General features: G+C 37.1%; 4 protein-coding genes across 8 annotated transcripts in view; 1 reads left to right on the top strand and 3 right to left on the bottom strand.

The window, feature by feature from the left end:
* The window catches only part of LOC108967453 (transcription factor Sp3), a 26,152-nt gene extending 17,804 nt beyond the window's left edge, over positions 1-8,348 (bottom strand). Inside the window, exons 1-2 of one of the 2 annotated variants that reach the window (XM_018930870.1) lie at positions 8,192-8,348; positions 1,526-1,927 (exon numbers count right to left, since the gene is read on the bottom strand). In XM_018930870.1, coding sequence (XP_018786415.1) covers positions 1,526-1,727 — 202 coding nt within the window. In that variant the 5' untranslated portion in view covers positions 1,728-1,927; positions 8,192-8,348. Of the gene's footprint in view, positions 1-1,525; positions 1,967-8,191 lie in introns of those variants that run through there. The other variant, XM_018930869.1, reaches the window with a different exon arrangement.
* A 3,046-nt stretch (positions 8,349-11,394) lies between these two features.
* Positions 11,395-18,828, bottom strand: LOC108967488. Of its 2 annotated transcripts, none has more exons than XM_018930943.1 (10): positions 18,687-18,828; positions 17,074-18,360; positions 15,713-16,780; positions 14,598-15,625; positions 14,339-14,491; positions 13,888-14,279; positions 13,611-13,824; positions 13,330-13,542; positions 12,534-13,004; positions 11,395-12,472 (listed from the first exon to the last, which is right to left on the bottom strand). In XM_018930943.1, exons 2-10 carry the CDS (start codon positions 18,170-18,172, stop codon positions 12,344-12,346), a joined length of 4,767 nt encoding a protein of 1,588 aa, XP_018786488.1. In that variant the 5' UTR covers positions 18,173-18,360; positions 18,687-18,828; the 3' UTR covers positions 11,395-12,343. The 2 variants fall into 2 exon arrangements, with proteins under 2 accessions (XP_018786488.1, XP_018786487.1); XM_018930942.1 differs by having other exon boundaries at positions 17,074-18,213.
* A 313-nt stretch (positions 18,829-19,141) lies between these two features.
* On the top strand, positions 19,142-20,593 carry LOC108967460 (probable 39S ribosomal protein L45, mitochondrial). The gene is made up of 2 exons (XM_018930881.1): positions 19,142-19,309; positions 19,401-20,593. The coding sequence occupies exons 1-2, from the start codon at positions 19,265-19,267 to the stop codon at positions 20,424-20,426; spliced, it is 1,071 nt and encodes a 356-aa protein (XP_018786426.1). The 5' UTR covers positions 19,142-19,264; the 3' UTR covers positions 20,427-20,593.
* A 323-nt stretch (positions 20,594-20,916) lies between these two features.
* Positions 20,917-27,491, bottom strand: part of LOC108967458 (regulator of G-protein signaling loco) — a 52,157-nt gene continuing 45,582 nt past the window's right edge. For all 3 annotated transcript variants that reach the window (XM_018930878.1, XM_018930879.1, XM_018930880.1), the window contains 4 exons: positions 23,650-24,534; positions 22,584-23,579; positions 22,244-22,520; positions 20,917-22,180 (listed from right to left, as the gene is read on the bottom strand). In XM_018930878.1, the coding sequence (XP_018786423.1) occupies positions 21,390-22,180; positions 22,244-22,520; positions 22,584-23,579; positions 23,650-24,534 (2,949 nt within the window). In that variant the 3' untranslated portion in view covers positions 20,917-21,389. The remainder of the gene's footprint in view (positions 22,181-22,243; positions 22,521-22,583; positions 23,580-23,649; positions 24,535-27,491) is intronic.

Genomic DNA, 27,491 nt, shown 5'->3' with positions numbered 1-27,491 from the left:
CAGAATGAAAGCAACTTTAGCAGCTAACAAACACTGATTTTATGTATGCACATTTCTACATATACAAGATATATGTAAATATGTATATGCATACGCGAATACATAAAGTTGTAAGTTGTATGAAAATCAATGTCGCGGCATGGGCAAACAGATGGCAATAACCTGCATGCAGGGGTGGCAAATTGTAGTCAGGCAAAAGCGAGGGCTTTTAAAGCAGTGACGGCTGCAGTAAGGGGGCGCACGCAATACTCACACACAACACAGTGTGAAACTCTGAGCTCGCACAAGCGAGGCAAACCGCGCCAATTTGTATGCAATGCAATTTCAAAAGCGTCGCCGCCAAAGCGCTTTGCCGTCAACCAACCCTGTACACAAGCATAGTTCACAACAGCATGGGGGATGGTAGTAAATGCGGCGCTGCTGGCGCTGATGAGTGCAGTGCAATGGCCGTGCCGCCTGTGTAGCTGGAGCTGGTGCTGACTTTACAGCTGCCGCGCCAAATTGTGCTGCCTGCAAAGCGCAATTTATGGAGCGGGTTGTAGTACTGGTGCTGCAATGGAACCCTAGAAMGCTGTGCACCTAACCGATTGACTTCTGTGCCTTTACCGCCTTATAACTCCACTTTGCAACGTCTGAGCTGGGGTTGCGCTTACGTTGCAAGTTAGTTGATTTTTTTTTATATTGCTTTTAAAAATACTTTAACTACGGCAATATATGTACGTGCTGACATATATACATGTGTGTATATATTATATAATATATGTAAGTAAATGTATCAGTACATTGGCGTCGCGTTGTGCGTATTTTGTTTCTGTAAGTGTGTGCGCGCGTGTGCTTTTTTCCAGTATGTGCAGCAAAGTGGCTTGGGGTGGCTAGGTGGCTAGGTAATGAGTCAAAAACACGTAAAGCGTGTATGCGCGCACAACAAAAGCATAATTTATAAGCGTGCGGCCAAAAGTACTTTGTAGCGCATGGTGGGGTGAATGTTGCGCTTTATGAGTGTTAGTGAAAATAAAAAGAAAATAATCAATATTAAAATAGCCAGCTCACAGCTCACATTAGTTTTGCTCACTTCAGCGCGCACTGCGCAATCATTATTTGGCATGTATGTTGGGTGTTTTTTTTTAAATAATTTTAATGTACATAGCGTCATCTAAAATGCAAAACAACGTATCAACAAATCGATCGAAATTGAGTTTTTTATTRCCAACGATGCAAACATCATATTACATATATGTATGTAACATAAAATTTTCAGCTTCAACGGTCAGATATGTATAACCAAAATATAACCCATATATACCCATTATTTAACCAATATATAACCATTTTTATAACCAAAACTCAATTGCTGTTCCAATATGAGTGGTTTCTATTATAAAGTTTTTTGCCTCGCCTGTAAACTTATGAAAACTGATGTTACGTTATTTTGCATTTAAGGTGACGTACATATGTATATGTACATTGTACAATAAACATACTTATGTATGTACATATGTCATTTCTTACTAGTTACACTACTCACCATTTGGTATATTTTGATTGAAATGATTGCCGTTGGTCTGATAGCGTTGCACATGATTGTCGGCGACTCCCCCCGTTGCATTGCCATTGATACCGGTGGGCGTGGCAAAGGCGCCGGGTGGACCTTGTGTGTCGTGTCCAAATTTGGCCGCAAACTGATGTATGCCGGAGAAGGGACCACCGAACGCGGAGAAATTCATCATGACACGTTWACGGTGAGTTTGTGTTAGCGACGAAAAAGGTTAAAAGCGTTCACTACTTTATTTATAAAGAGTTATAACTATTTGAAAATAAAAAAAAAAAAAGGAAAACGATTGGCGCTGGCAAGCTCGTTTGGTGGGTTGCGTAAATTATTGCTTATCCGTTTTGGCTTTCACTTTTCACTTTTTGCATTTCTTCTGTACTGTAATTATACAATTTTGCACATTTTGTTATAACTTGAGTTTTATAATAAATTTTTATTATGATTAAATTTTGTTTTATTTGTTTCTATTATCAATAAGATAATAATATTCTTTTTATAGCTTAGAAAATGTTCGTTTATTGCTCACTTCACACTGCGTTCGAAGAGAAGAAAAAAATCAGGCAATTTACACACAACCTTCACTGCACATCAACATTCTGCTGTCAATTCACACACCAAACCAAGTATAACTGCCTGACAGCGGTGCGGATGTCAGCGACAAGTTGGCTATTTGGCTAGGCTTTGCTGCTGTTGTCGCGCCTCTACTGTTCCTACCGCTGCTTATGCTAGAGGCATATTGAAGTGCTTCAACTTTCGTTTTTCGCGAGCGCACAGTTTGGCGGCGATGATTTAATCACAGCAACACTAACACTACTGCTTAAGCGGCTAAAATGGGCCGCGACTGAAGACACCATACAGACATAAACTCACATGCACATCTCTAATATGTATGTAACTCTGTCACATATGTATAAGCACATATGCAACGTAAGACATATTTACATATGTAGTTATGTACACATACAATATTTAATATACATATATGAGTGTGWATGTGTATAAATTTGTATATTTTTTGTAAATGTATGATTGTGTGTGTGTGTGTGTGTCTTGCTGACAACTCAGAATAGTTAATGCGCGTCCACTATGCGTCCGTCTGTGGCCGCAACGCACGCCCGTCTACCAAGAGCACAGTGTGAGTCAGCTGAACCTGCTGAGGTGTCTCCGCTGCCGYTTAAGGGTGAGATGTTTGCTGTATTACTGCAGCACTTCTATTCTCCACCCCCGTCTATGCAATTATGCAAGTACACACTTACTTGTCTATGCAATCTTACGTACGCCTGGGGGTTGGTGGGTGGCGCTGTTCTTGTAGTCGTGAAGAAAAGAAAAAATAAACAAAACAACAACAAAAGCAGTTTTGTGTGTCTCTGCAGTTTGTAGTTTGTGCGGAAAGAAATTATATTTTTAACTTTCAATTTCTGTGAATGCCGCGCGGTGCTGTTGTGAAATTGGCAACTGAGAAGTTGACACTAAATTGCCAGTGGCTCTGGTTTTGACTATGAGACTCTTTCTCTCTATACACAATGTATGTTTGTCGCTAGCCAAAGAAATCGGCTCCAAACTAATACAACGAACGCCATTTATTGCTGTATTACACGACGCAAAAGAAGTAAAAGCAGAAGGACTAACGGAGACTAGCGACCAAACATGGATGTAGCACAAATCGAGACAACTAAGTAAAAGCTATCGTAAGCAGTAAACTGCTAGCTGACGGAATACAATAGCAAGCATCGTGAAGTCAACAAAAACAATATGTACAATAGCAATAAAAACTGGCGAGTAGTGTTGTCACCTTGGGGGTGGGAATATCGATARCGATGCATTTGTATGTGTGTATGTTATTAAATGTATGCAAGCATGTGTGTATGTGAGCTTGGTATGCCTGCAGGAAAAGGAGTACATGACCTTTTATACCCTGAACAGGGTATATTAAGTTTGTCACGAAGTTTGTATCACCCAGAAGGAAGCGTCGGAGACACAATAAAGTATATATACATAAATGTATGTATCCGTCTGTCTGTATATATACGAACTAGTCTCTCAGTTTTTAAGATATCGTTTTGAAATTTTGCAAACGTCATTTTCTCTTCAAGAAGCTGCTCATTTGTCGGAACTGCCGATAGCGGACCACTATAACATATAGCTGCCATACAAACCGAATGATCGGAATCAGGGGCTTGTATGGAAAACTTTCGCATTTGACGTGGTATCTTCACGAAATTTGACATGGATTACTGCTTAAGGTATTATATAATCTCCGAAAAAAATTGTCAGATCGGATTACTATAGCATATAGCTTCCATACAAACTGAACACATAGTTACTAAAAGAAATGCAACTGTGAAGGGTAGATTAGGTTCGGTGCAGCCGAAGTTAACGTTTTTTCTTGTTTTAAATAAGATCAGAAAATCCGAGTGTGACGGTAAGATATGCCTGTAAGCTGCCTGTAAGAGGCGACAAAAATCCAATATGCACTATGTGGCTTAACTTAAAATTTTAACACAGTCTTGTAAGAAGTAGTGCTTTAATAACCAGCTTGAACTGATATTAAAGATTTTGAACGAGATTCTTTCTAATGAAAAGACATTTGGAGTTCAAGCGACAAATGTCACCAGTMATTGAGTTTGATAGGTAGTAGCAAAAGCTACAAGTCTGGAATGGGGTCTTAAGTCTGGTCCTACGGGAAGCAGTTAGCCCTTGGAGTTCGTTCCAATCTGCTCATGGGGCTTTGCCCTTTGGGGAGATACGTGTTGGCGGTGATTTAAACCTTAAGGCAAGTAGAATTGAAAAATTCAATTTAGTGTGGACTCGCACTGCGGTCGGGTTTTGGACTAACAGTAAGGAGATGTTTTAAATTGGCCCCGAAACCGATCAAGGTGGAAAAGGTGTACTTCAACCCGACCAAATGGAACCAAAAAATAGTGCTAAAAAGCATGTATTGTATGATTTGAGGCTCTGAAGACAATGTGAGCTCTCATCCTTCATATAGTCTTGACTTGACACCGAATGTCTTATTTTTAATCCACGTTCGAAAAAAATAAATTAAGAGCTCAACGTTTTCCACTATCTGAAAAGGCGGTTGATGCGCTCAAAACGCATGTTTTGGAGATACCTCAATCAAAGTGGCAAAAGTACTTCGACAATTTGTTGAAACGCATGCAAAAGTGTATAGATCTTAATGGACAATATTCGTCACAGAAATGCTAAGTTTTAAAAAAGCTGTGATTCTTTAGTATTATTTTTTCTTGTCCGAATTGWAAGCTGTTTTTTAACCTGATGCCAAACTATACTCGCTTATTGTAGTATAATCGTTCCTATGGGGTCTTTTCAACTACCACCCAGTAGACGACAATGGTTTGTTGTTTTCCTGTTTCTAAAGCTTTTTCTGCGATATCGGCGCAGGGGTAGAAACATCGTGTGATGCGGGATAGACAGTGTGAATGGTGGGGTATAGAGTGTGCTTGATTTGCTATGCCTTCACTAATTTATTATGCCCATGGTTCGGCGTTGCTAAAGTGAAAGTAATTAAACGAATAAGTCTTATAACAGCATGASACCAAAAACATACATACATATGTATGTATATGCGAGCGATAAAGCAAAGCTTACTTGGACGCTAAATAATCAAAAGACAAACAGATTTTATTTTACATTGATATTGTTTAAAATGTTCTAAATGTTTCTGGAATGACTAAGAGGTAACCCTTAAAAGGTGCTTAGTTTACAAATTTGAAGTTACATAAACTCATTAGTTAGCTTACAGATCTTTGACGTGACCCATCAAAGTAGCTAGAAATGGCATTYGCCCAAGTTGCTACCCATTTATAACTATAACTATAATCTATAACTTTTTTCAAATTTCTTCGACCACAAGGTCATCGGGAATAAGTCCTTGTATTACATTATAAAGTATTTACTATCAAATCAAGTCAAAATCTGTTTATTTGGTAAGAACATAGTTTCATATTCATTTCGCTACATAACTCTCAAATTCACCCAATTTTCAAACCCACTTCGGAATTGCTTAAAATGAACATATAAAAATTTCTTCTTTTTCTTAATTGGAGTAGGCACCGCTTACGCGATTATAGCCGAGTTAACAACAGCGCGCCAGTCGTTTCTTCTTTTCGCTACGTGGCGCCAATTGGATATTCCAAGCGTAGCCGGGTCCTCATATAAAAATTTAGTTTCCCAAAAAGAACGGAATAAAATGAGTATATTGACATACGAGTACTTACTATATACTGAAGGTTTTTGAATTTGTTTGACAGATATTATGCAATAAAAGTTAAAGCTCATTAAGAAAAAATGTTCCCAACCGTACCGGTACACTTGGTCTACGAACCCTATGTTCATTTTACTGTCAGATTAGTCTCGAGCCGACTGCAGTAACTTTTTGAATCCATAAAGGAACAATAGAGAATTTGTTGTAAATGGTATACATTTTTGGTYTAAAACTTCAGGTGGCGTCGCTATTCTGCTGCTTGCTTTTACTTCCCTTACCRAATGTCGTTGTTTCTATGCACTGTTGTTGCTTTTATTGATGTCTTTTGCTGTTGTTATTTTTCTGTTTTCCATTTCGGGGGTGGAAATCGCATGTGAGGCGCAATCTACATGATAACGTCGGTACGTATGTATGTGCAAGACTAACGGGAAATGTTTCACTTTTCACTTGCTACGCTGTGTGTTGCTGCTGCTGCTATGCGGCAGTGACATGCCAGCATTTTGTGGAATGGGAAAGGGTGCGCTTACTCATRCTTCGCGAAATCGTAATTACACTGGGGTGAGACTCCCATACAAACAATCATATTTGTGTGTGTAATTGCTCGTGTTGTGTGTGTATATATTTAGGGGGTTGGGGTGCCTCGCACCTATTATGTGTACTTCTATTATTACGAGCATAGTGCGGATACTCTTCTAAGTCATATGATTTAGTGAATATGCATGTGTAAGTGTGCTATATGTATGTATGTCTCCATATATTTATAGGGCTGCAGGTACGTATAATGAATGCTCTTAGTGCTTGCGCCGAGTAACCCAGTGAGCTTTACTCGCACACTTACTCACTCACTCACTTGAATTGGTGGTGAGTTAAAGAGTGAGTATGATTGAGTGTTACTCGRTGATAGAATGAGTACATTGAGAGACTGTGTCAAATAGCTGTTATGTGGGGAGAGCAATGGGCAACAATTCTTTTACTGAAATTCCTCTGCTTGCTATTAGAGTGGTGAAAGTTTGAGCGATTTAGTGTGATGGAGAAACGAGCAAAACAAATTTGTTACGTCCACTCTTACTCTGAATGCCAAAGTGTTGCTAGGAAGTGGATAGAGATGTTGTTTTCGTTATATATCTYCACTACAGAAATACAATTCTTAAAGGCTCGGATAAAGGATTTTTTTCGATTACAACAATTTGAAAAAAATGTCGCGAAATTTTCACTGAAATTTTAATTTTTTTTGTAAAAATGTTTAACTAAAACACGTATTTTTTAGATGATCCTGGAATTATCCGAGTTTAAAATATTTTTTTCCAAAAATTTAGAATTTCTTCTTTAATAATGTATGTTTGTAACAAAAACAATTCTAATAAAATATTTAGTTTTCTACATGAGAACAACAATTTTAACCACTTAAGTTCTACTTTCGGGTTGACTATCGTTGTTAAACTATCGTTGATTTTAAACGTTTCAGGTCTGAAGATATTGTTATACGAATGATCGACTGAGGATATTTGATGAGTATGTTTCACTTAGATAAAAATAGTGGCTTTGGCAGATAAATATTTTTAATAGCCATCTCCAAGATGTAGTATTTACGATATTTATGGGTAGATCGTCGTATGTACCGACTTCCGAACGATTTTATTTCTTTGAGGCGTGTTGACAATGGGTATTTATACTGTTTTATTTCACTGAGTGAAGCTATGCACATTGCTCACACAAGTACATATCCGTATTTTGAACTAATAATTTTAATTTCCATATACTTTGAAGTCAATCAAGATTTAAAATAATTAAATTGTTTAATAAATAGTAGTCTAATCTTTAAACCCGAAAGTTTTTATGGAATTAAAACCATTTCAATTCGCATTTGTACTCGGCAATGAATTCGCTAGAGAGCAGTAACAAAAATTGCAGCAGGATGCAGAGAGAGCGAGAGACAGCGCGTATGTGAGTGCGTGAGTATATAATTGCCATTGAAAATGACTACAGTTCTCGTTTKGGATGTAGTAAATTCTAACGGTATATAATAGTATTGGTAGTTATTGTTTTTGTCTTTCCATTTTACACATTTTTCACTTTGAAAGTTAAACTCCGTACTCGTTGGTGTTTTTGTAGTTGTTTGTGACTACATACACATGTGCAGTAGTAAATGTGCGCGTGACCCCATCGTATGTGTGTGGAGGCGCCATAGTATCCTTGTGTTTATGGATTTCTTGCCCCGAGGGTAGCTTTTCACTTTTCAGCACACAGTCATGGAGACAAGTGCACACACGTATACACACACGTGAAATATGAATTTATTGTGCATATAGTAATATACACACTACTCTTAGTATATACATATGTATGTATACTGAGTTCTTGTTTCTTTTCCGTTTTATTTGTTATTTTGCACACCTGCACTGTAATATTAAACTTACTAATGGCAATTTTTTTGTGAATTATTTTAAATTAAAAGCATTTTGTCATGCCTGCAGACMCGCTGACTTATCAAAAACACATTATAAATCACATCAATAGCAATAACCACATATCCGGTTGCTGTTACATCCGCCAATTGTACCGTTACGTCTTCAAATTGTTGTCGTCGAGCGTTGAATGGCAGTTGACGCCATGTTCATGGCGCTTTGTAGTGGCAATGGCAATTTCTTGGAAACGCGTCTCTCGCTCTCGCTCTTTACTTTCGACTTGCGCCTTTATGTGACTTCGTTTTGGGTGGTGGTTGTTTACATGTTATGTTTGGCGAGCAGGTTGTTGTTTTCCGTCAAGCGTTGTCTTTCTCAAATGGTTGTTARGATAGGCGATTGCGCACATGTGCAGAGATAAAATGGTTCAGATATTGAAAATTAAGCTTTTAGCTAGCAAAGTTTTCCACCAAAACAATTTCATATTAAAATTAAAATTTTACGATTTTCGAGAGTACTTCAGCGTTTTAAAGTACTGCATTAGAGTAGTCTAACTGTTCACTTTCCGTTAAAGTAATGTTAAATCTAGTAATTAATGGAAGGAATAAGCAATATAAAATGGCGGTTTCTCAAAAAAAAAAAAAATAAAAGAAAAAAAAAAAAAAAAAAAAAAAAAAAAAAAAAAAAAAAAAAAAAAAAAAAAAAAAAAAAAATGATTTTGACCTAAGTTTCGACTTTAAATTTTTATAAAAAAATATTTATCGATGAAATAATCTTCTATTAATTACTAAAATAATATATTCAAGAACCTCGTGTTAAAATTTGATATTGATATATGTACATTGAGGAGTTACATGGGTTTCCTTGGGGAAAAAAACAGCATTTTAAAATTTTTTTTTCTCATATTAGACATTAAATATTGTATTAGAGTTTTTATTGTTACATACATATATTGACTCTTAACAAAGAAATTCTGAAATTTCTGAAATTTTTGGAAAAAAAAAATTTAACTCGGCCATCGCGACGCCATTTCCGAGGGGTCATGTAAAAAAGATCCGCGTTAGCAGGATAACTCCTTACAGGTTCATCTAAAGTGAAAAAATACGTGTTTTACTTAAAACTTTAACTTACAAACATTGGAAGAAGGAACACATTTTCAGACATTTTTAAAAAAACTTATCTTAAAATTTCATAAATATCGGGGAGTAGTTCTCGAGAAATCTTGTAAACTTACTTCAAAGAAAAACGCGTTTAAAGACGGACTTAGCCTAGCTAGCCACGAGCACACACGTTYTCAAATCTGTATCGCCAAAACTATTACTCGGATCAACTTGAAAACTTGAGGACTACATTCTAGAGGTCTTGTAGAATTTAATAAACAATAAAAAAAAAATTCAATTTTTTTGCAACCCGTAAGAGAATAATATAAAAAAATCGATTTCTTGAAAAAAAACGTCACCCCTTCGAGTTATTTATTATTATTTTTTTTTTGTTGTAGCTACAGTAAACATTCCTGAAGTAATTTCGGGGTATGGTGCCGAGCTGATAGTCCTTGCTTACATAAAAAAATAAATATCCGGGTCCATTGCAGTTACTTAGACCCGACTGTCGTGGAAAAGGGTGTTGTTGTTGTTGTCGTGGCGACAGAATTTTCTGAGGTTGTATATATTTCCTCAATTTTTTATATGAAATGAAAGACACAATCAATTGATACTCTTTGGTATTAACCATATTTTATTTGATACATTTGGTTTTCGCAACATTTTCCTTATTGGTTTTCATAGTATGAGTTGCAGCACTGATTTTAATTTTCTACATCGTTTGTAATCATATTGAGAGCAATTAATTTTTAGACAGAGCTGTCGCCAGCCCTACATTTGGTAAATAAATTATTAAYAAAAAATTAATATAGCTTTATAATAAATATGCAGAAAGCTCAGGATTTTTTATTTTATATAAGAGGATGGGTGCAATCAAATTTAATTTGTTATACCGTAAATCACGATTGGGTTTGACTTAATTTTATGCAAAAATCCAAAATAATATTTTGGGCATTGCGAAAGCCAAAAAATACAAAAATTATAATTTTTTTAAAGGAGCAAGTGGAAATGCGTAACAGTAATTTTGTCTTATACTTAAATTTCATTTTTCAACGGAAGGCAACACAGTTTGCTTGAAGCAGAATTTAAGCTAGGAATTCGAAAAAAGTACGCATTTAATTTAGAAAAATCAAAAAAGCGAGAAAATCCGTCAATTAAATACAAAAAATTTAATAAGGCAATAAAAATAAATTYTAAAGACAAAATATGTTAAATAATTAATTAAAAAAAGGAAATTAGTAAGAACATTTCGGAGTATAGTATAGTATGAATATGTTTTTTTACGATTATATAAGAAGTATGAAAACTTATAACATTTGACAAGACATGTATTTTGTATATCTGTATAATAATACAATTCTTGTATTGCATAGATTTTTGTTTAATTTAGAGCTTATATAACTTATGCATTATACATATTGAAATATGCATATTTATATATACACGTGTATATATAATTATGCCGCGTGAAATTACGTGCAATCCAAGAATACCCGCCACATGAGTAATATTATATTATTACAAGAGCTTTGCATTCCCAATAACCCAATTTCTTTTTTTCTTCTCTACTATTGCTATATTATACATAAATATATATTATTATATTGTGAGTACGAGTATTCATGTATCATTTATGTATGTATGCATGTCTTATATACTTTGTAAGTTTTCAAGCAACCTTCGAAGAATAAAATAAAAAAATACATTATACTACAATATTTGTTCGCAATAAAAATTGCCATTTGAGAATTAATTATTTCGCTAATATTTTTTGTGCCGTTTTCTACAAGTGCATTTTATACGCTCCAGCACGCTCATACACACAGTTGTGAAAAATATACCAATTAAAAAATTTGCTTAAGCAAGTAAAACAAAAAAAAAAAGCACTTACAATATATATTGGAAAAAATCACAATATGCAAGCATTAAATTATGTGAAAACACATCAACTGCAATTTTATGCCTAACTTATTAAATAAAAAAAAATTACATTCATATTTTTTTTTACATTACACATTTTATATATGTATAGAAAATTCGAAATTCAAAAATATTGTATTCAACAGTTTCGCATTTCATCTTACATAAAAATTACATTTTTTGATTATCCATAAATTAATAAAAAAATTAACACACTTTTGGTGTAAATATTGTAACAAAAAATAAATACGTATGCTTAAATGAATATATCACGATTTACTATAGCATAAACTTAATTTTAATGGCGATGTTGCATGAAATGATATAGTTTCGCTTTGACAATACGACACTAGATGTATGTATGTCTTTGATAACACATTTGCGTACTACAGATAACTTTTAATGGGGAAAACCATAAGGATAATAAAAGAAAAATTATATAATTAAAAGGAGCGTAAAAATATGCGCTTACAAGAAAAAGTTCTAAGGCAGACTTGAAAAAATAAATAAATTATGCATTGCAACTTCTTTAAGCATTGCGCACAAAAAAAAAAAAAATAAAAATAAATTAAATTATATGCCTGTGAAAAATTGCATGCAAGCGCATTTTTTTGATATGCGCATTTAGCGCAGATTGAAGAGATAATATCAAAAAAGTKGCATATTTCTTGTGTATCCAGTACATTCTAAGCAAACTGCTTTAATAGTTTCCTAATAGCTAAATGAGTGCGGATAAATATTTCAATAAAACGAAGAAAATATCATAAGTTAGCACTTTGAAATAAATAGCAGCATATGCAAAAGCGGTTAGCACATTATTTTAAAATTTTCACTTGTTAATTCATCACAATTTCATATTAATCCACTTCTAAACTCATTCTTTTCTTAACTATCTTYACTTGTCCGTTTCGCTTGTGTGATTATGTGTTTGTTTTTGTATGCATGCAAATATGTAGTTCATATAGTTATTAAGTTTGAGTTAAGTTTTGAGAGTACGAAAGCTTTTATAATGCTTAATAATTATTTACTGACACCTTTTAACCTCATTCAGCTGCAAATTTGAAAAAAAAATACTGCTCTATTTGTTCGTCTCCACATTGCAGATTGTCTGCTCGAAACTTATAACGATCATTTTGTTTTAAAGCTCTCACAAAGGATAGCCCATAGCTGCGGAGAGTAGCGGTTCCCACGCACGATTTATATCCATGTAAAGCGTTGTGCATTGCTCAGCTATTAAATCATCCTCGTCCAACACCGTTATTGGAAATAAATCATTCTAAAACCATATTAAATAATTTATACGTTTTTGAAAGACTTTTTGTTTTCATTACACTCACATGCTTTGCCTGCCACAACTGCTCGAGCAGTCGTAAGAAACGTTGCATTTCCGAGCTGCTCGCAAAGAAGATCACCAAATCATCGGTGCTGTCGCGCACTTCYTGGCAAGAGAACTCCAGCACACACCACCATGTATCGTTATGCGATGGTATTTTAATGCCCGTCATTTCTTTTATATCCGCACAGGTGAGTATCTCTAGACCAGAATCCTTCCCGTACACACTATACATATTGGAGTAACGAGTTTCCKTTTGCTTAGCACATTCGGTCGGTATTTGTCGTGAATAATTAGTTGTTGTGGCTAATGATGTTGCGTTCGTGGTGGTGGCGTTTGTAGAAGTTGAATGTGTGGTATGGTCACCGCATGTAGTTGTAGAATGTGATAATTGGGAAAGTTTAGTGGGTGTTGAATTCACCGATGAGCAAGATCTTGGTGCAAAACGGGTTGGTGTACTCATTGCTGAGCTTAGCTATGAGAAATATAAAGTAAAGTAAAACTTTATTAAGTTTAACATATTAATTATGACTAAAATATATAACTAATTTTTTTCTTCAAATACAACTTGGACTTTATATAAGAAAAACGCTCAAGATCTAATAGTACCCGGACAGGCCCATATAAACTGGACGTGCAAACTGAATTGACTTTTTCCCAAAATTGTTAAAACTTTTTTTTATAATGTTCGTGTGAATTTTGATCTTCATATTTCAAAAGTGATCAGTCCGGGTCAATTTTGATCTTGAGTGTAACTCTGTAGGCTACTTAATATGAGAGTAATACTCAAATTTCCTTACCAGGCTGCCTGTTTCGCCTGCTGTTAGACTGCATTCATCATTGACGCGAGCTATAAAATCCCTGCCAGAACTTGGTACATTTTGAGTATTTTCTATATCCGGCTTAATTTGCTTTAARGGCGCTGAAAAATCTTCACGCAAAGTTATCAAATGGTGTTGTGTCACAACTAGCGTGCAACCAAGAGTTTTATGCTTCTCTTGCATTTCGAACAGCTACAAAAACAAATTGTTTAGTATTAGCATATTAACACTTTGAGTTTAAAGACAAAAATTTTACTTACGCCACTTGCAGTTTGCAGCAGCGCTTGCAACCATTCCGAGGCAACATACTCATCCGGAGCAGCTAACTGCAATAGTTGGCCTTTCAAAATTATCTCGAAACAGTGTGGTCTTCCCGCTTTKAGTGAGCGACGCGCACCTTGACATTCAGCGAGTGCCACAGCCCAGCTTGGTATTTTCTGTGTTGAGTCATTGAACATGTATAAAACACCAGCCCTAATAAATCAATGAAAATCACATTTAAAAAAGAGGTAGACTAGAGACAATGCTGTAACTTACTTCAATAAGAAATAACCGGGATTCCAGATATGCCTGGCGCTATTACTCGCCTGGTGTTCTTTGATGCGTCGATGCATAAGAAAACCTTTAACGTGCGGCCCCAAGGGCTCTTGCTCATTACCTAGGACGCCAGCTGGCACATTCACCACCGCATAGTACATCCAAGTGTCTTTAGCACCTACCGATGAATTCTCGCGTACAAATGCTTGTAGTGGTGCGAGATGAGCAAACGACAATTGTCCGACAGCAGGTAGCGAAGAGCCACTACGACGCGCGCACATCTCCAAATTTGCTACCAAACCATCAGCGGGATATGGGCCACCAGCCAATAATACTTGTTGCATATCGCGTGCGCTATTGCTGAGTAACACCGTATTGCCAAAAGGACCCATCTGGAAGTGTGGTAAAGTTTAAGTGATGTCGCATTGGCTATTGCAAATTTCGAACTTACTAATATCACATCCAGGTCGACATAGGCGAGCACGAATTTCGAACATAAACGATTACGCACCAAATCCGTTACGTACAATGTGCGATCGGTAAGGAAAACCAAAACCGGAGTCATATAGCCTTCACGACTATAACCGGTGTATAATTTAAAGACCTGCGTATTATTTAAAAAAATATATTAGTTATTTACGTTTTATTTATTTGAATATTTGTTGAGAAGCGTTTAAATGTTTGAAGGACTCCTTTTAGTGCCAACTCACTTTCATAAGCTGCTCTGCAGGATCTCTTAGTATATGTAAATAGTTTCCATTAAATATATCAATAGATATTTCGCCTATACCAAGCTCAAAGCGCGCCACATCGTCCGGTAAGTTATCGATTTGTGCTAATTCGTGCCGTGGCGAATTAGCGCCCGACATTTCGATCTCCATCGCTATCTCCGCATTCAAATCGTCAATTAGTTCATAATTCTTTGGCTTTACACCTGGTACATATAAATTGCCAGAGAATAGTTTCTGCTCACTGCGTAGTTTGTCGGCAAAGAAATTATTCTTGCGTATCGAAGATTCSAGTATCTTTTTCTGTGTAACATTACGTAAGAAGCGATTAATTAACGATGTTTTCGCATTGTTTGGTTGTGGTGGCTTTAAGAGGTTCGCATAGTCGCTCATCATTTGCCTTTCACTCATCTCACTTGGATAATCGACGATGACAATGTCACTCTCATTTTTATCCGTATCCGTTGTTATGGTTATAATATCATCAAATTCCTCGCTGAGTATGGTGCTTTTCGAATCGCGTCCACAACTACCGTGTACGCCTATGTAACCACCAGCACTGCCTCCACCACTGCCATGAGGCGTGCTGTTTGCCAGGACCGGAGTGCTGCCCAAATTGAAGATATCCGGACTGAGCAATGCTGCTTCGGGGTGACAAAGCGTCATATTTCCACTGCTGCCAAGACTTGTGCCATAGCGTTGCGGTTGTGTGGCCAGATTTCCGCCACTTGAACGTTTTTTCAGTGGCGAGGGTAAGTGACGCTGTTGTTTTTCCACGTTGCCGCGCAAGTCTTGCCCTATAGCCAAACTATTGTTGYTGTTATTACCTACGCTGCCGACRTTGAATGCAGGACAGGTGGTTGCTTTCGATTGGGTGTGCGGTAATGAGCATGCACTAGAATTGGTCAACTCGGATATTGTAGAGGATGAGATCGTGTTTGGCAATGGATGTTTAGGGGGTTGTTTTAGTTCGGTGACATCTTTGCATGAATTGTTTTGAATATTAGGTGCTAGAAAAAAGTATGACGATCAATTYGTATTTTCTACGATATGTAGGAAAATGCTTCAAATTGGAATAACAAAAAATCTGTACTTACAACAATTATTATCAGCGCCTGCTCTGTGTGTATCTTCCACAACGTTAGTAACATTTTTAGTCGCTGAAGCTGAAGACTTCTTAGCAGTAGATGTTGCGTTTGAATCTTTATTAAAACTGCGAAAGAAGTTCGAAAATGTTTTTGCAATGGGCGCAGCGCTGAAAGCACTACGCAAATGATCTGGCTCTGGTTGTGCAATGGGCGTTTCACTTTCAAGTAACAAGCTCGATGCAATACTTCCAGGSGTATTACTAGCTGTGTCCAAATCAAGCTCGAGCATTTCATTTGTGTCGTAACAATATGACACACCTGTGTGCTCGAAAACTGTGCTCTCACAATTAACAATAAATTTGTTGCGAAATTGTGACGGTTGCTCGGCAGCCGCCGGCAGCTGCTTAGTTGCGTCAAGATCTGTAGGTTTATCAACGAGTTGKTTTTGTGTGTAGGTATACTCTAGATCGGGGCGTTGGTCTGAATCGATTTCTTCCTGCCTCTGCAACACTCGACCGGTTGGCTCCGTAGTAGCTGATTTTTCTGCGCTACTTTGACGTGTCGGGGCGTATATCTCTTCGTCATTCTTACGACGTAATTGCTCGTCGACATTGTGTACGAATTTCTTCACGCCCTGCGACTTTTTAGAGCCATCAAGACTTTTACTTAGAAAAGGTTTTTGCTTAAGTGGTGGAGAAGGCGGTGCAAAGAATGATTCAGCTAATGGTTTCGCTTTATGCTCCGGGGTGGCTTGTTCCAATTCTGGTACGCATTCGACAACTGACTGGAGATCTTCAGAACCTTCGGGTACACCGCGCTCTGGAAGCGGCATTGTGAATATACTTTTTAGTGAACCAATAATCATTTTGCTACTGTTGTCGATTAATTGATTCATATCGTGCACGTTAAATTTTTTGACGCGTGTACTCAGATCTTGTTCGTAGATGATATTGGTGTTCCATTTGGGTTTCTTTAAGCAACTTGATTTTGGTTTTTTCTCTTTGTTCCACACCGATTTTTTTGGATTATTTTCATTTAAGTTATCAATGTTCGGTTCAGAGAAGTAACAGTTATCACCTGAAGGTGGATGAAAGTTTTAAATCAATTAGTTGTGTACAATGATATTTTACAAAAAACAAATTCTACATATAAGATAAATAATCAATTTTACAGAACCCATAACATTTAATTCCCCGTTGGAATAAAATATTTATGGGAAAGTTTTATTTTTACTTTCTAGTTTTAAAATGAAACATAAATTGTCTCCAATTGGCTTTTACCATGTGCGACTGTTATATTATATATGTATTTATGTAGTTTCCGTTCAACTATTAGTAAAGCAAATCATCTTAATCAAATTAATGACTCACCAATTATATTATTGTTCGCGTTACTCATGCCAATACAGTCGCATGAACTGCTCTTCGCTTGCCCATATTGTTGTCTATTCGAGTTTTTATCATTTTCGTCCGAGTCCAAACTGGAATTCGAGCTAGAACAAGAGCAYCGATACAACACCTGTTGACCCTCAGCACCATTACCTACACCAGCACCGTCAGCAGCACCATCACGTACTTTTGGCATATATTCAAAAACACCAGAATTATCATATTGTAATGCTTTTTGCTCTTCCATATCATATACATCCGAGTTGCCATAATCTAGTACATCYGAACATGCGTTACGATAAACCACACATCGACGCCTTTGCTCGCATCTATTTTGATCCGCTTCATTTTCATGCGCATGTGCACACAGTTCTGATTGTGCAGCTGCGCCACCTGCCGCACCCGCATCTCCTTCCGAACACCAAGAGTAACGTCCTGATACTCCTATATGTTGTAGCGCTTTACGGCCAGACTTATATGTAATGAAGCCATGTTCAATATGTATATTGTCGGTGCGAGTATTTTTRAGTATATCTTCATGAAAGGATACTCGTTTTTTGGGTGCTTTAGGTGTAATGGGCGTCTTGCGCGCTTTACGCCGGTATACAATATTTTCGGTAGTATCAAAGGTGGAACAGGTGCTTGTAGTCATTGCATCTTCAATGGGAACATTCGCTTCTGAATCGTTCGTTGTGTCGGTTGTTGTAACATTGAAGTTTGTGTCAAAGCCAGCTACAATTTCCTCAAATACTGCGCTAACGAAATGACGTTCTTTAACTGCTGGCATTGGAGTTGCAACCACAGCARCTTGTTCACGATTAGCGCTATGTTCTTGTACATTGCCTGATTTTATTTCTTCAAATTCGAAACCAGTTTGTGAGGTAATCGATTCAACCATGAATTCGCTTGATTCAGAATCAAGCAGCTGCACTCCAGAATCACTTGGCGTTGTGTCATCCAATGTACTATTCATGCTCGAGTTCATTTTGTCAAGCGTCGAAGAATTGTCGTATTTGCTGACAGATTTACTTGGTAGCCCCTTTCGATCCAGATCACCGGCAGCACACAACGGCGATTCCATTATAACATCAAAAGAGGACGGTGGTCGCTCCAMTAAAATTTCTATATGCAGTTTAAAAGAATAATGTAGAGGAAAAATGTATACACTTTTGTATGTATATCCAATTTATTTGCGGGTTTAATAGGATGAATATTTTTATTGAAGGTTTTGAAAATATATCCAATTCGAGCCAATTATTGTAACATGATCTTAAATAAAAGAAAAACATAAATAGCATTATTACGAATTAAAAAAAAGTGAATTTATTTTGGTTACAATTGCACTCTTCGCAAAAATCAATATCAACTTGCACCACACCGGCAGCGAGTAACACACAAACAATAACAAATGATCTGTTATTTGGGATTGTGTACCCMTTCTTTTCGATATAAGATTTACGTATTCCATTACAGGAGCCAACAAGAATTACTGTTGCTATTATGTGCTTGGACCCACCCGCTGCCTCTAGCCCACCCACTTTTTCATTTCATTCAAGTCGATATTCACTTTTAAAGTTGCAGCCTTTGTTCTTTACCTTCCAATTGCTGTGGGAAATCCATGTTTCCGTGATGAATTTTATCTCGACAAATAAGAGTGGGGTTTTCTCTATCTTTTCACAATAGTTTTTATTAATTTATTTATAACAATTTACAATATTTTACATTTTTCTGGAGCCACACAAATTTTATTGCTGCGTACTTGAACTGAAAATTGTGAATGCACAAATCAATAATCACCGATGCTTCATCTTGCGAATTTTAATTATTCACTGTAGATATAGTTACTARATTTTAAATTTGTTTTATAAGCGAATTCTTCTTATATTTCAACTTTATATAAGTATTTATTAAAGAAAAGTAGGCATTTTATTAATTTCTTATTATATTAAAATCAATTCATTAGTGAGTACGAACTAATCATGTACGTTACAAGTACAATTTCAAAATATACAACACTAACCTACAGCTGATTTTGACATCTGATGTCTTGTGCAAAAGTCGAATGTGAGTTGGAATTGGACGTGAAGTACATATATAATTGGTGTTGTGCAGTTAATTTTCTTGAATAAAAGTTCTTTTAAATTAATTATACCAACTTTGAAATAWCTATATAATGGAGCTCGCAGCCTCAGCTCGTTGTGGTATTAAAATGTTGCAGGTAAACAAGTGCACTAATTTCTGTCTTTTAAAAAAACATTGTGTCATAACCCCATTTTAAACATACCTATATTTTGTTTCTCTCATAAAAGCTTGTACAACCTCCGGCAATGCAAGCATTATTGCAAATGCAGTCTCAGCAATTGCGTCACAGGCAGACAAAACACTGGAATCCGAAATTCAAAAAGCTACGGGCACAAAAATTTGTTAAGTTGGACTTACCTAATTTTCATGAGAAACCTGGTGATTTGACGCAAGAAGAAATACGTAGCCGTTTAAAGGAACGTGGTGTGCTACCACCTCGTCCATGGCTCGAACGGCCATTCCATATTAGTTGCACCGGCGGTATTTTTGAAGCTTACGTACCGCCAGAGGGTGATGGCAAAAAGTCCTTCATTTCTTCAGTGGGTGCCAAACAAAAGCTTGAATTTCTCGAAAAGAAATCGAAAAGTGTTATGGCAGTACGTAAAATACGCTCATATGAAGAGGAATTCAACACTGATGACTTCGCGAGTGAAGCGCAGGATATTTATATAGCAGCGCATAATCAAATGGCAGCGAAAAATAAACATCAGTTACGTGAATTCGTAACCGAACGTTGTTATCCAGAAATGATGCATAATGTACGTGATAAGACCATTCATTGGCGTTTCTTACAATCGTTGGAACCACCACGTCTAGTGCATGCTCGTGTTACTGATATCGTTAGTAAAGAAAATTTATACGCACAAGTTACTGTGCGTTTTCATACACAGCAAATGCTGGCTATTTACGATCGCTTTGGTCGTTTGATGCATGGTAGCGAAATATTAGCTAAGGATGTATTGGAATATGTAGTCTTTGAAAAGCATATCTCCAATGAGTATGGCAAGTGGCGTTTACACGATAAAATCATACCAGATTGGTTGCCAGCAAAAGAACCGGCACCAATTACCTATCGCGTAATTGAAGAACCCGAAGAGGCAGTGGAACTTCTTGCTGAAGGTGATAAGAAATTGGAAGCAGGTGCAGAAAAACAAAATCAAGAGCATTTGGATAATATTGAAACGGCCGCGCCAGTGTCGGCTGTAAACGAAAACAAAGCGGTTAAATCGACGACCGCAAGTCCGTCCATTTGATTGTACTATCTGTTGGCAGGTTTAAGAATCAAAATGTTGGATTATCGAAAAATACAATAAAAGTTGTTACTGAACTAAAATAATGTACTAATTAAAAATACTTTGTAATTTTACAAAGTAAGAATCCAATGATTTGAATATAACTTGTCAAGAAACAAAGTCCTCAACATTTATTAAAATTTCATTGCATACTYTTAGGCGTGTAAGTTTAGTTAGTACGTTCATACCACAACCGTACACGATTATCTGGCATATATTTAGGCGCTATAATTAARTGTAGGCCMCTGCCAATATTTTATATATATATGTATATATTTTTTTTGCATGTTCTCTGACTTTTGCATAGGAAATTTATTATCTCATAATTATCTCAGGTAATTGTGTATGCGAGCAGCTGCTTTCGGCTTAAATTTTTACAAAAACAAAAAAAAAAATAAGCATTGTAAAATGAAACTAGTTTTTTTGTTTTTTTTTTTTACAAATTGTGGTTTTATTTGTATTTTTGCAGGCTACATTGTTCAATTATTATTACAAAAATATTTTTGTTTATGAATTTTACCTTATATTTAATGTCTAATTAGAATCTGGGAAATATCCGTTATATACCGTTTTCAACAATTGTTAAAATATTGAATTTTGAAGTTCCTCTACATTCATAAGTAGACACATTCTACATATGCATATATTTTATAAATTAAAATATGATAATTGGATTATTTACAATTAATTATTAAAATAATATCAGTGGAAATGAGAGATGCAAAATAAATAAACATTAAGTGTGCATGTTGTACATAATATGTAACTGTATACGCTATATAAAATTATAATATTTATTATTTTATTATCACTTAAAAAACACGTGGAAAAGGGATTGGCCAAAGGGGAGAATGGAATTGGGTGTGGAAGCCATTATATAATAAATACATCACTTTCGCTTTCACTCTTTTTTTGCGCACTTTCTCAAACGAAGCTGCTACTCGGCTCTTCTAGGTAAGCACATCGCGCCGATGTAGGCTGCTCAGCGGCGATGCTTAAATGGGTCTTACGTGGGGCGATTTCATTTCCTGCAAAATGTTTGCTCGCAACATGTAACAGCAATGGAACGTCTTCCGCAATGGTTGTAACGCTATTGGTCAAGCCCACTGTTGTATAGTTCTTAGGCAAAGGTGTGGGTAATGTTGGTATACTCGTTGAAGGTGTTGTGGGCGTTGAAGCTGTCGATGAGTTGGACATACATGTTGCAGCRCCCCAATTCGATGGCTTAATGGGCAACACTTTCGGCTTAGGCGGCAATGGTGGTGGACCTTTGCAACTGTTAGTTCCCACTAATGCAGCGTATTCAGATTCTAATGATGTGGTAGTTGAATTCACTGATAACGGCGTCGTGRGYTGGGTTTGGCGAGCCTCAACACTGTTGAGTTGTACAGACGCATCTTGTTCCTGCTTCGCAGATGACACTGTAGCGTTGGCTTTTAGTTTGTTGGTTATGGATAGACGTGGTGCGGGTTGTGGACGTTCTTGCTGTGATGGTTGTGGTGCTGTTTGTGAGGGTTGTTCCTCTGTAGCTGCAACGGAAATGTGTGCGGGTGGTTTGTTTATGGGGCTGAGATTAGCGCGCGCCTTACGCAACTTCGAGGCGTTGAGATTCTCCTTATTCTTTAAAAAATCAGGCAGCTCGAAATTAATTTCAGTTCCACGTTGATCTTCTAAGCGTGCTAGTTGTGCGCGCTTCAGACCTTCGAGTAGTTCATCTAAAAAAAAAAATTATTGAAAATTAAAAAAGTAATTTTGCTTCACTTTTGATTTTTACTTACCTTGATTTTCAGCTACTCGCTCGGGCATTTGTAGTTTCACACCTGCTTTTAATTTAGCTATGATTGGTTTCTTTATGTCCAACAATGCAGCGCTCACTGCCGTAGGTGCAGCCAAATGACCATTGCTAGTTGTTGTGTGGCTGYTTTGGTTGGTTTCCTCCGAATGCTGACTGCTCGTGGAGCGTTTCTTSAGCTTTAGTTTGAGGCTTTGAATATTGTTGTCACGACGACGTATGCGTTCGAAAATTGATGAAGTCTCCGAAGCGCAGTCGTCAGACTAAACAAAAAAATATTTATATTATTGTGAACTCTTCACTTCGGGTTATGTTTTCTAACTCACCTTAAGCGAAGCGTGTTCGTTAACTTTGTCATTGTGCGTGGTCAGCGGCTGCGTTTTTTCCGCACTGGCTGCTTCTACTTTCACTTGCATTAGTTCGGTAAATACTTTGTTGGTGATCTCATCCAAGGCACTTTGTGTCGAATGCGATACTGGAATGCTACTGCTACTGGTCGAGCGCAAGGCGCCACCGTTTRYTTGCTTCAATGCGGTCGGAAAGGACACACTTTTCGTCGATGTTGAAGCCTTTGCTACTTTGGCCGCGCAACCATTGCCATTTTGATAGTCATTGCCAGGTAGTAGTGGTGGTGGCTTCAACCACACCGCTTGCAAACGCTGACCATCCGCGTGTGTTACAGTTAGCGATAGATCAACTGGCTCCTGAGTTTCGCGCATCACCACCTGTACTGCTTCTATGTCATAGTTGTATTTATGCAGTATGGGACACACTACCTCTTGTAATTGTTTCTTGGGCTTGCTTTTCACAGAGATTACCTTGCGGTCGGGCAAATCCATTTTGAAGGCGACGCGTTGCTCAATTAGCACATCCTTGCCCACGAGTGTTTGTGATGAAGTTTGCAAATCAATCGATTTGKTAGTACCTTTCGCCACTACATCGTAATATTGATAGCACAGACCACGTTTCTCCAACAAACGCTCGACCAGTTGACCAACTGTTTCGTTGGCGCGCGCTTGCACCATTGTCGTGGAGGCATCACTCAAAATGACGCGACAGGTACCGGGTAAAATTGATGCACCGGACAAGCCATCGAATGAGGAGAGCGAAGAACGGGAGCTGTGTATGTCGTTTTGTGAGTTCTGTACTGCTGCCAATTTCATCGAATGACTGGAGAGTGGCACCAGCTTATTGGTTGTGGCTTTGCATTCACCTGGCGCGTCGGCGTTGTCACGTGGCGCTTTGCTGCTGCTCGTTTTACGGTGCCATGGTAGCAAGCTCTTGCGGCAACGATCCTCCGCATTGCTAGCCGATTTCTTGAGCTGTAAATAATAAATAAATAAGCAGAATATAATATATTTTTTGCGGCAACGAAGCTTTAAATGTGCTCACCTTCGATACGATGCTGCTCACTGTGACTGGCTGATGTGCGGGCGTTCTCAGCAATTCATCCAAATCTTCCGCTTTATACGGCAATGGTTGSCGCTTCTCCTCCGCCTCTACGCAACTCTTATACATATCGGAACGTATGAAACGCTGATAGCTGTCAAATTTCATTAGATTAAAGATTTGCTTCTGTGCGGGTGCRAAAATATCCGGCTCCGCGCTATCTAACTTCTCTTGTGTGAGGTTGCGCGCCTGGGAGTCCACATTCACTGGCTCCGAAGCGCCATTAGCMAGATGTTTTGAGAAGATGGCCATCGCTTGTGTAGCGCGCCCATCGCTGCTTTCTAGAGCACGATAACGCTCGCAAGCGGTCCAAAAGTATATATTCTCGGCGGAGAATTCCTTCTTCAAAAACTCGGCGAAGGTGTGCATGCCAGCAGGGTCTTCAAGCAGCCGTTCAAAGGCTGTACCCCAAGCYGTCACACCACCAACACCGTTATCTGCGGCTGGTGCCAACGTGGTCTTCAGCTGTGGTATCTTTAGCTGATTTATGCAACTGCTAACCTTGCTGTTGCCACTATTGCTAGTGGYGTTTGTTGTTGTAAGCGTAGCGGCTGCCACTGCCGCCGACGTCGCTATCTGATGCTGGCTATGCGTCTGYTTGAGMTCATCATGGCAGTCGGTGTGATGCATGGACTTGATATAGACGTCATTGTCGGATGCGGTCATCGATGAGGAGCGTCGTACTAGTGGACTGAGATGCTGATGCTGGCCGGATTGCTGCTGCAATTGCAGCTGTTGGAGGGCGCGTTTGTCGGTACGTGGCGTGCGAAAGGACGATTGACCCCAGGCCCGACGGAATGGTGAGGCATTAGCGGGGAGATTGGAATTCTGCAAACACAGAGGGGGAAAAACAGTTATCATTAATCGAATGGTAATATTTGAGTATAGATGTGTAAAAATATATGCATATGTATGTAAAAGTCAACGAAGATCGGTTAAGTTCATATTTCGGTTCATACAGGAAGTTCTTTAACATAATTTATTTCAACTATAATCAAAATAAATCGGTATATTTTTTGGTGCGTCATCTTCGTGGCAATAAAATTTACAAATCATGCGTAAAACATTGGTGTTTTTCAAAGATCTCATGCGCAGCTGGCGGCTTGGAAATCAGATAAACTTTCGAACTTTGTTGGACATGTTTTTCTATTCTAAAGATGACAAAATAACAACACAAGCACAGAGATGAGTGTGGTGAAAATATGTGGTAATCGCAGAAAACTATAGAAAAATAGTTGAGGCTAGAGCAAATTGCGTGATATCGCGCACAAACAAAGGTGCAGCKACAAAAAAATAAATGAAAATAAAAATATGAAAACAGTAAATTAGTCTGAGCTGTCAAGTGTTTGCGCAAATATGGTCATAATAATGGCATACATATACAAATACACAAGTACTTAAGCCATACAGTGTTGTGCGAAATAACTGCAGCACAATAAACATATGACTTTTATTTAAGCAGGCGCTTGAACCATATTTTAAATAAAAAAAAAACGAAATTTTTTTAAGCGTGCTCGAGACCAAATTGGTACATATTTGCTTATTTATTTATTATTATAAATATAAAAAAAATGTTGAAGTTTGATTAGAAATACGAAAATACTTTTTCGACTGCTCAATATTTTCTTTGCATTACTTAATATAGCTTCTTCGCAAAATTTGTAGTTCAAAAAGTATTTCACTAACAATGAATATAAATTTCAATTTCACTTGCACATTTTTTGCGCAGCACTGTATTTCGTGCAAAAAGTTTCTCAGTACATGAAGTCAAACCTTAACAACTACAACGAATTGTTAATAATAAAAGCAMAACTATCGAATAGTTGTAAAATRGTGGACTTAGTGCCAAAGTRTGTACATATGTATGTATTCGTATGGAGTAGCTGGGCTAACAACACGAGCGTGGCATGCAATATTTGGCAAAGCAGACCATGCAACAAGTGCTTTTTTATTGCTTTTACGGTCCAAATATCTTTTGATTAAGCAAAATTGATGCGCTTATAGTATAAACACACACACAYATTTTTAGATACATTACGACAAAAAAGCACCCGGAAATTGTAAATAAAACGCAAAATATTGCATTATRCTTCAATATTTATTTTGTCGCCTTAAAGTAATCCCCACCATTTGGTGAATTCGGTAGTTGATCGACGGTATTCATTGCGTTATTGGCTTTAAATTCGCTCTCAATCGTGGCTCGAAGCGACGGTGAGTTATTATTGTGTAAAATTCATGGCTCGCGCTCATATTTGGCATAGTAATTAAGGACAGTCCTACCAACTTAGCAAAATGTTTTAAACATCATTTATCTCAGGAATTTAAATTACAATTTCCAAGTACTTTTTTGTCACAAKGTTATATATGTATCTATAAATGTGAATTTTCAAAGGAAATAGATGAATCGGCTACATCACACCTCGGTTTCCTTCGCACTTTGATTATTATCAATAAGTGTATTTCACTGTTGAAAATTTACCAGCTTTTCACCTTCAGGATTAATGGAAAATTTTTCCATAAGCACATACACGTTTACATGTATGTAGTTACATACTGAAATTGATATGTATATAACAACAATTTCTAATTTTCACTTCATGTGGTTATGAGCAACGCGCGAGGACATAATTGGAAGCAATTAAAAATAAGAGGCTCACATAAATTCTTAACTGATTCGTTCAGAAATTTTCAAAGAAAGAAGGTTCCGTTACAGCGAATTGTCATTGGCTACTAGACGATTGTTGATGTTGCAGAATGAGATTGAGTTAAGCATGAATAGTATTAAAATAAAGAKTTTATGATCTCTTATCATTTTTTATGGAGGTTTTTGCGGTTATTGTAAGAGCCCTTTCGGAAAATCGTTCAGTAAAAAAATCGAAATTGATAAACAACCTAATCGCGTTCAAGCACTCTCAAAAAGTCTATCAATGTTTTTTTAATTCAATTTATAAATAGATTTTTTTGGTTTTTTATATTTTGTTCTGGAAATTTCGAAAAAGTCCTTTTCTATCCACGTAACTGCTTACTTGTCACGAAATGCGACTGTGAAGGGTATTATAGCTTAGGTACAGCCGGAATGAAGTTGTTTTCTTGTTTCACTGATGTTATTGTTATTAACGCTTATTTTTACTAGCCGGAACCAAAACACAGCACAGTAATAATCGTCTGACTAATTAGTAATAATGTATTATTAGCTCTGCTGGCATTCGACTGGTTTTTGACGAACTTTTCTAAATTAAACTACAATTTCGACAATCTACTCACGAATAATACTTTTATATTTGTACCATATGGTATATGTTGATGCTCTGTAAAGAGTGATTTAAAGGAAGTGGGTTCTGACTGATATTCACATATCAAACTCAAGCACGAATTTTCACGATTGCTTTCCAAATTATTGCTAAAAAAATGTAATTTCGGCACGTAAAGAAAGCTCGAACGTGTTTGTGATAACACTGCCGAATTCTACCAAAATTTTAGAGCAAACATTAGGGTGGTATATATTCTTTGTAGCTTTCATTACTTGCAGTCAGCAGCGGTACTATTTAGTCGTGGAGCTAATCTATCTGTCTCTTATACACATCTAGATGTGTATAAGAGACAGGTTCATACAGGAAGTTCTTTAACATAATTTATTTCAACTATAATCAAAATAAATCGGTATATTTTTTGGTGCGTCATCTTCATGGTAATAAAATTTACAAATCATGCGTAAAACATTGGTGTTTTTCAAAGATCTCATGCGCAGCTGGCGGCTTGGAAATCAGATAAACTTTCGAACTTTG

This window comes from Bactrocera latifrons, unplaced genomic scaffold (genome assembly GCF_001853355.1).
Source record: "Bactrocera latifrons isolate USDA-ARS-PBARC rearing strain unplaced genomic scaffold, ASM185335v1 scaffold_189, whole genome shotgun sequence".
In the NCBI taxonomy this organism is placed as follows: Eukaryota; Metazoa; Arthropoda; class Insecta; order Diptera; family Tephritidae; genus Bactrocera; species Bactrocera latifrons.
Note: the sequence above shows the minus strand (reverse complement) of the source record. Positions and strands in the feature narration are given on the sequence as shown.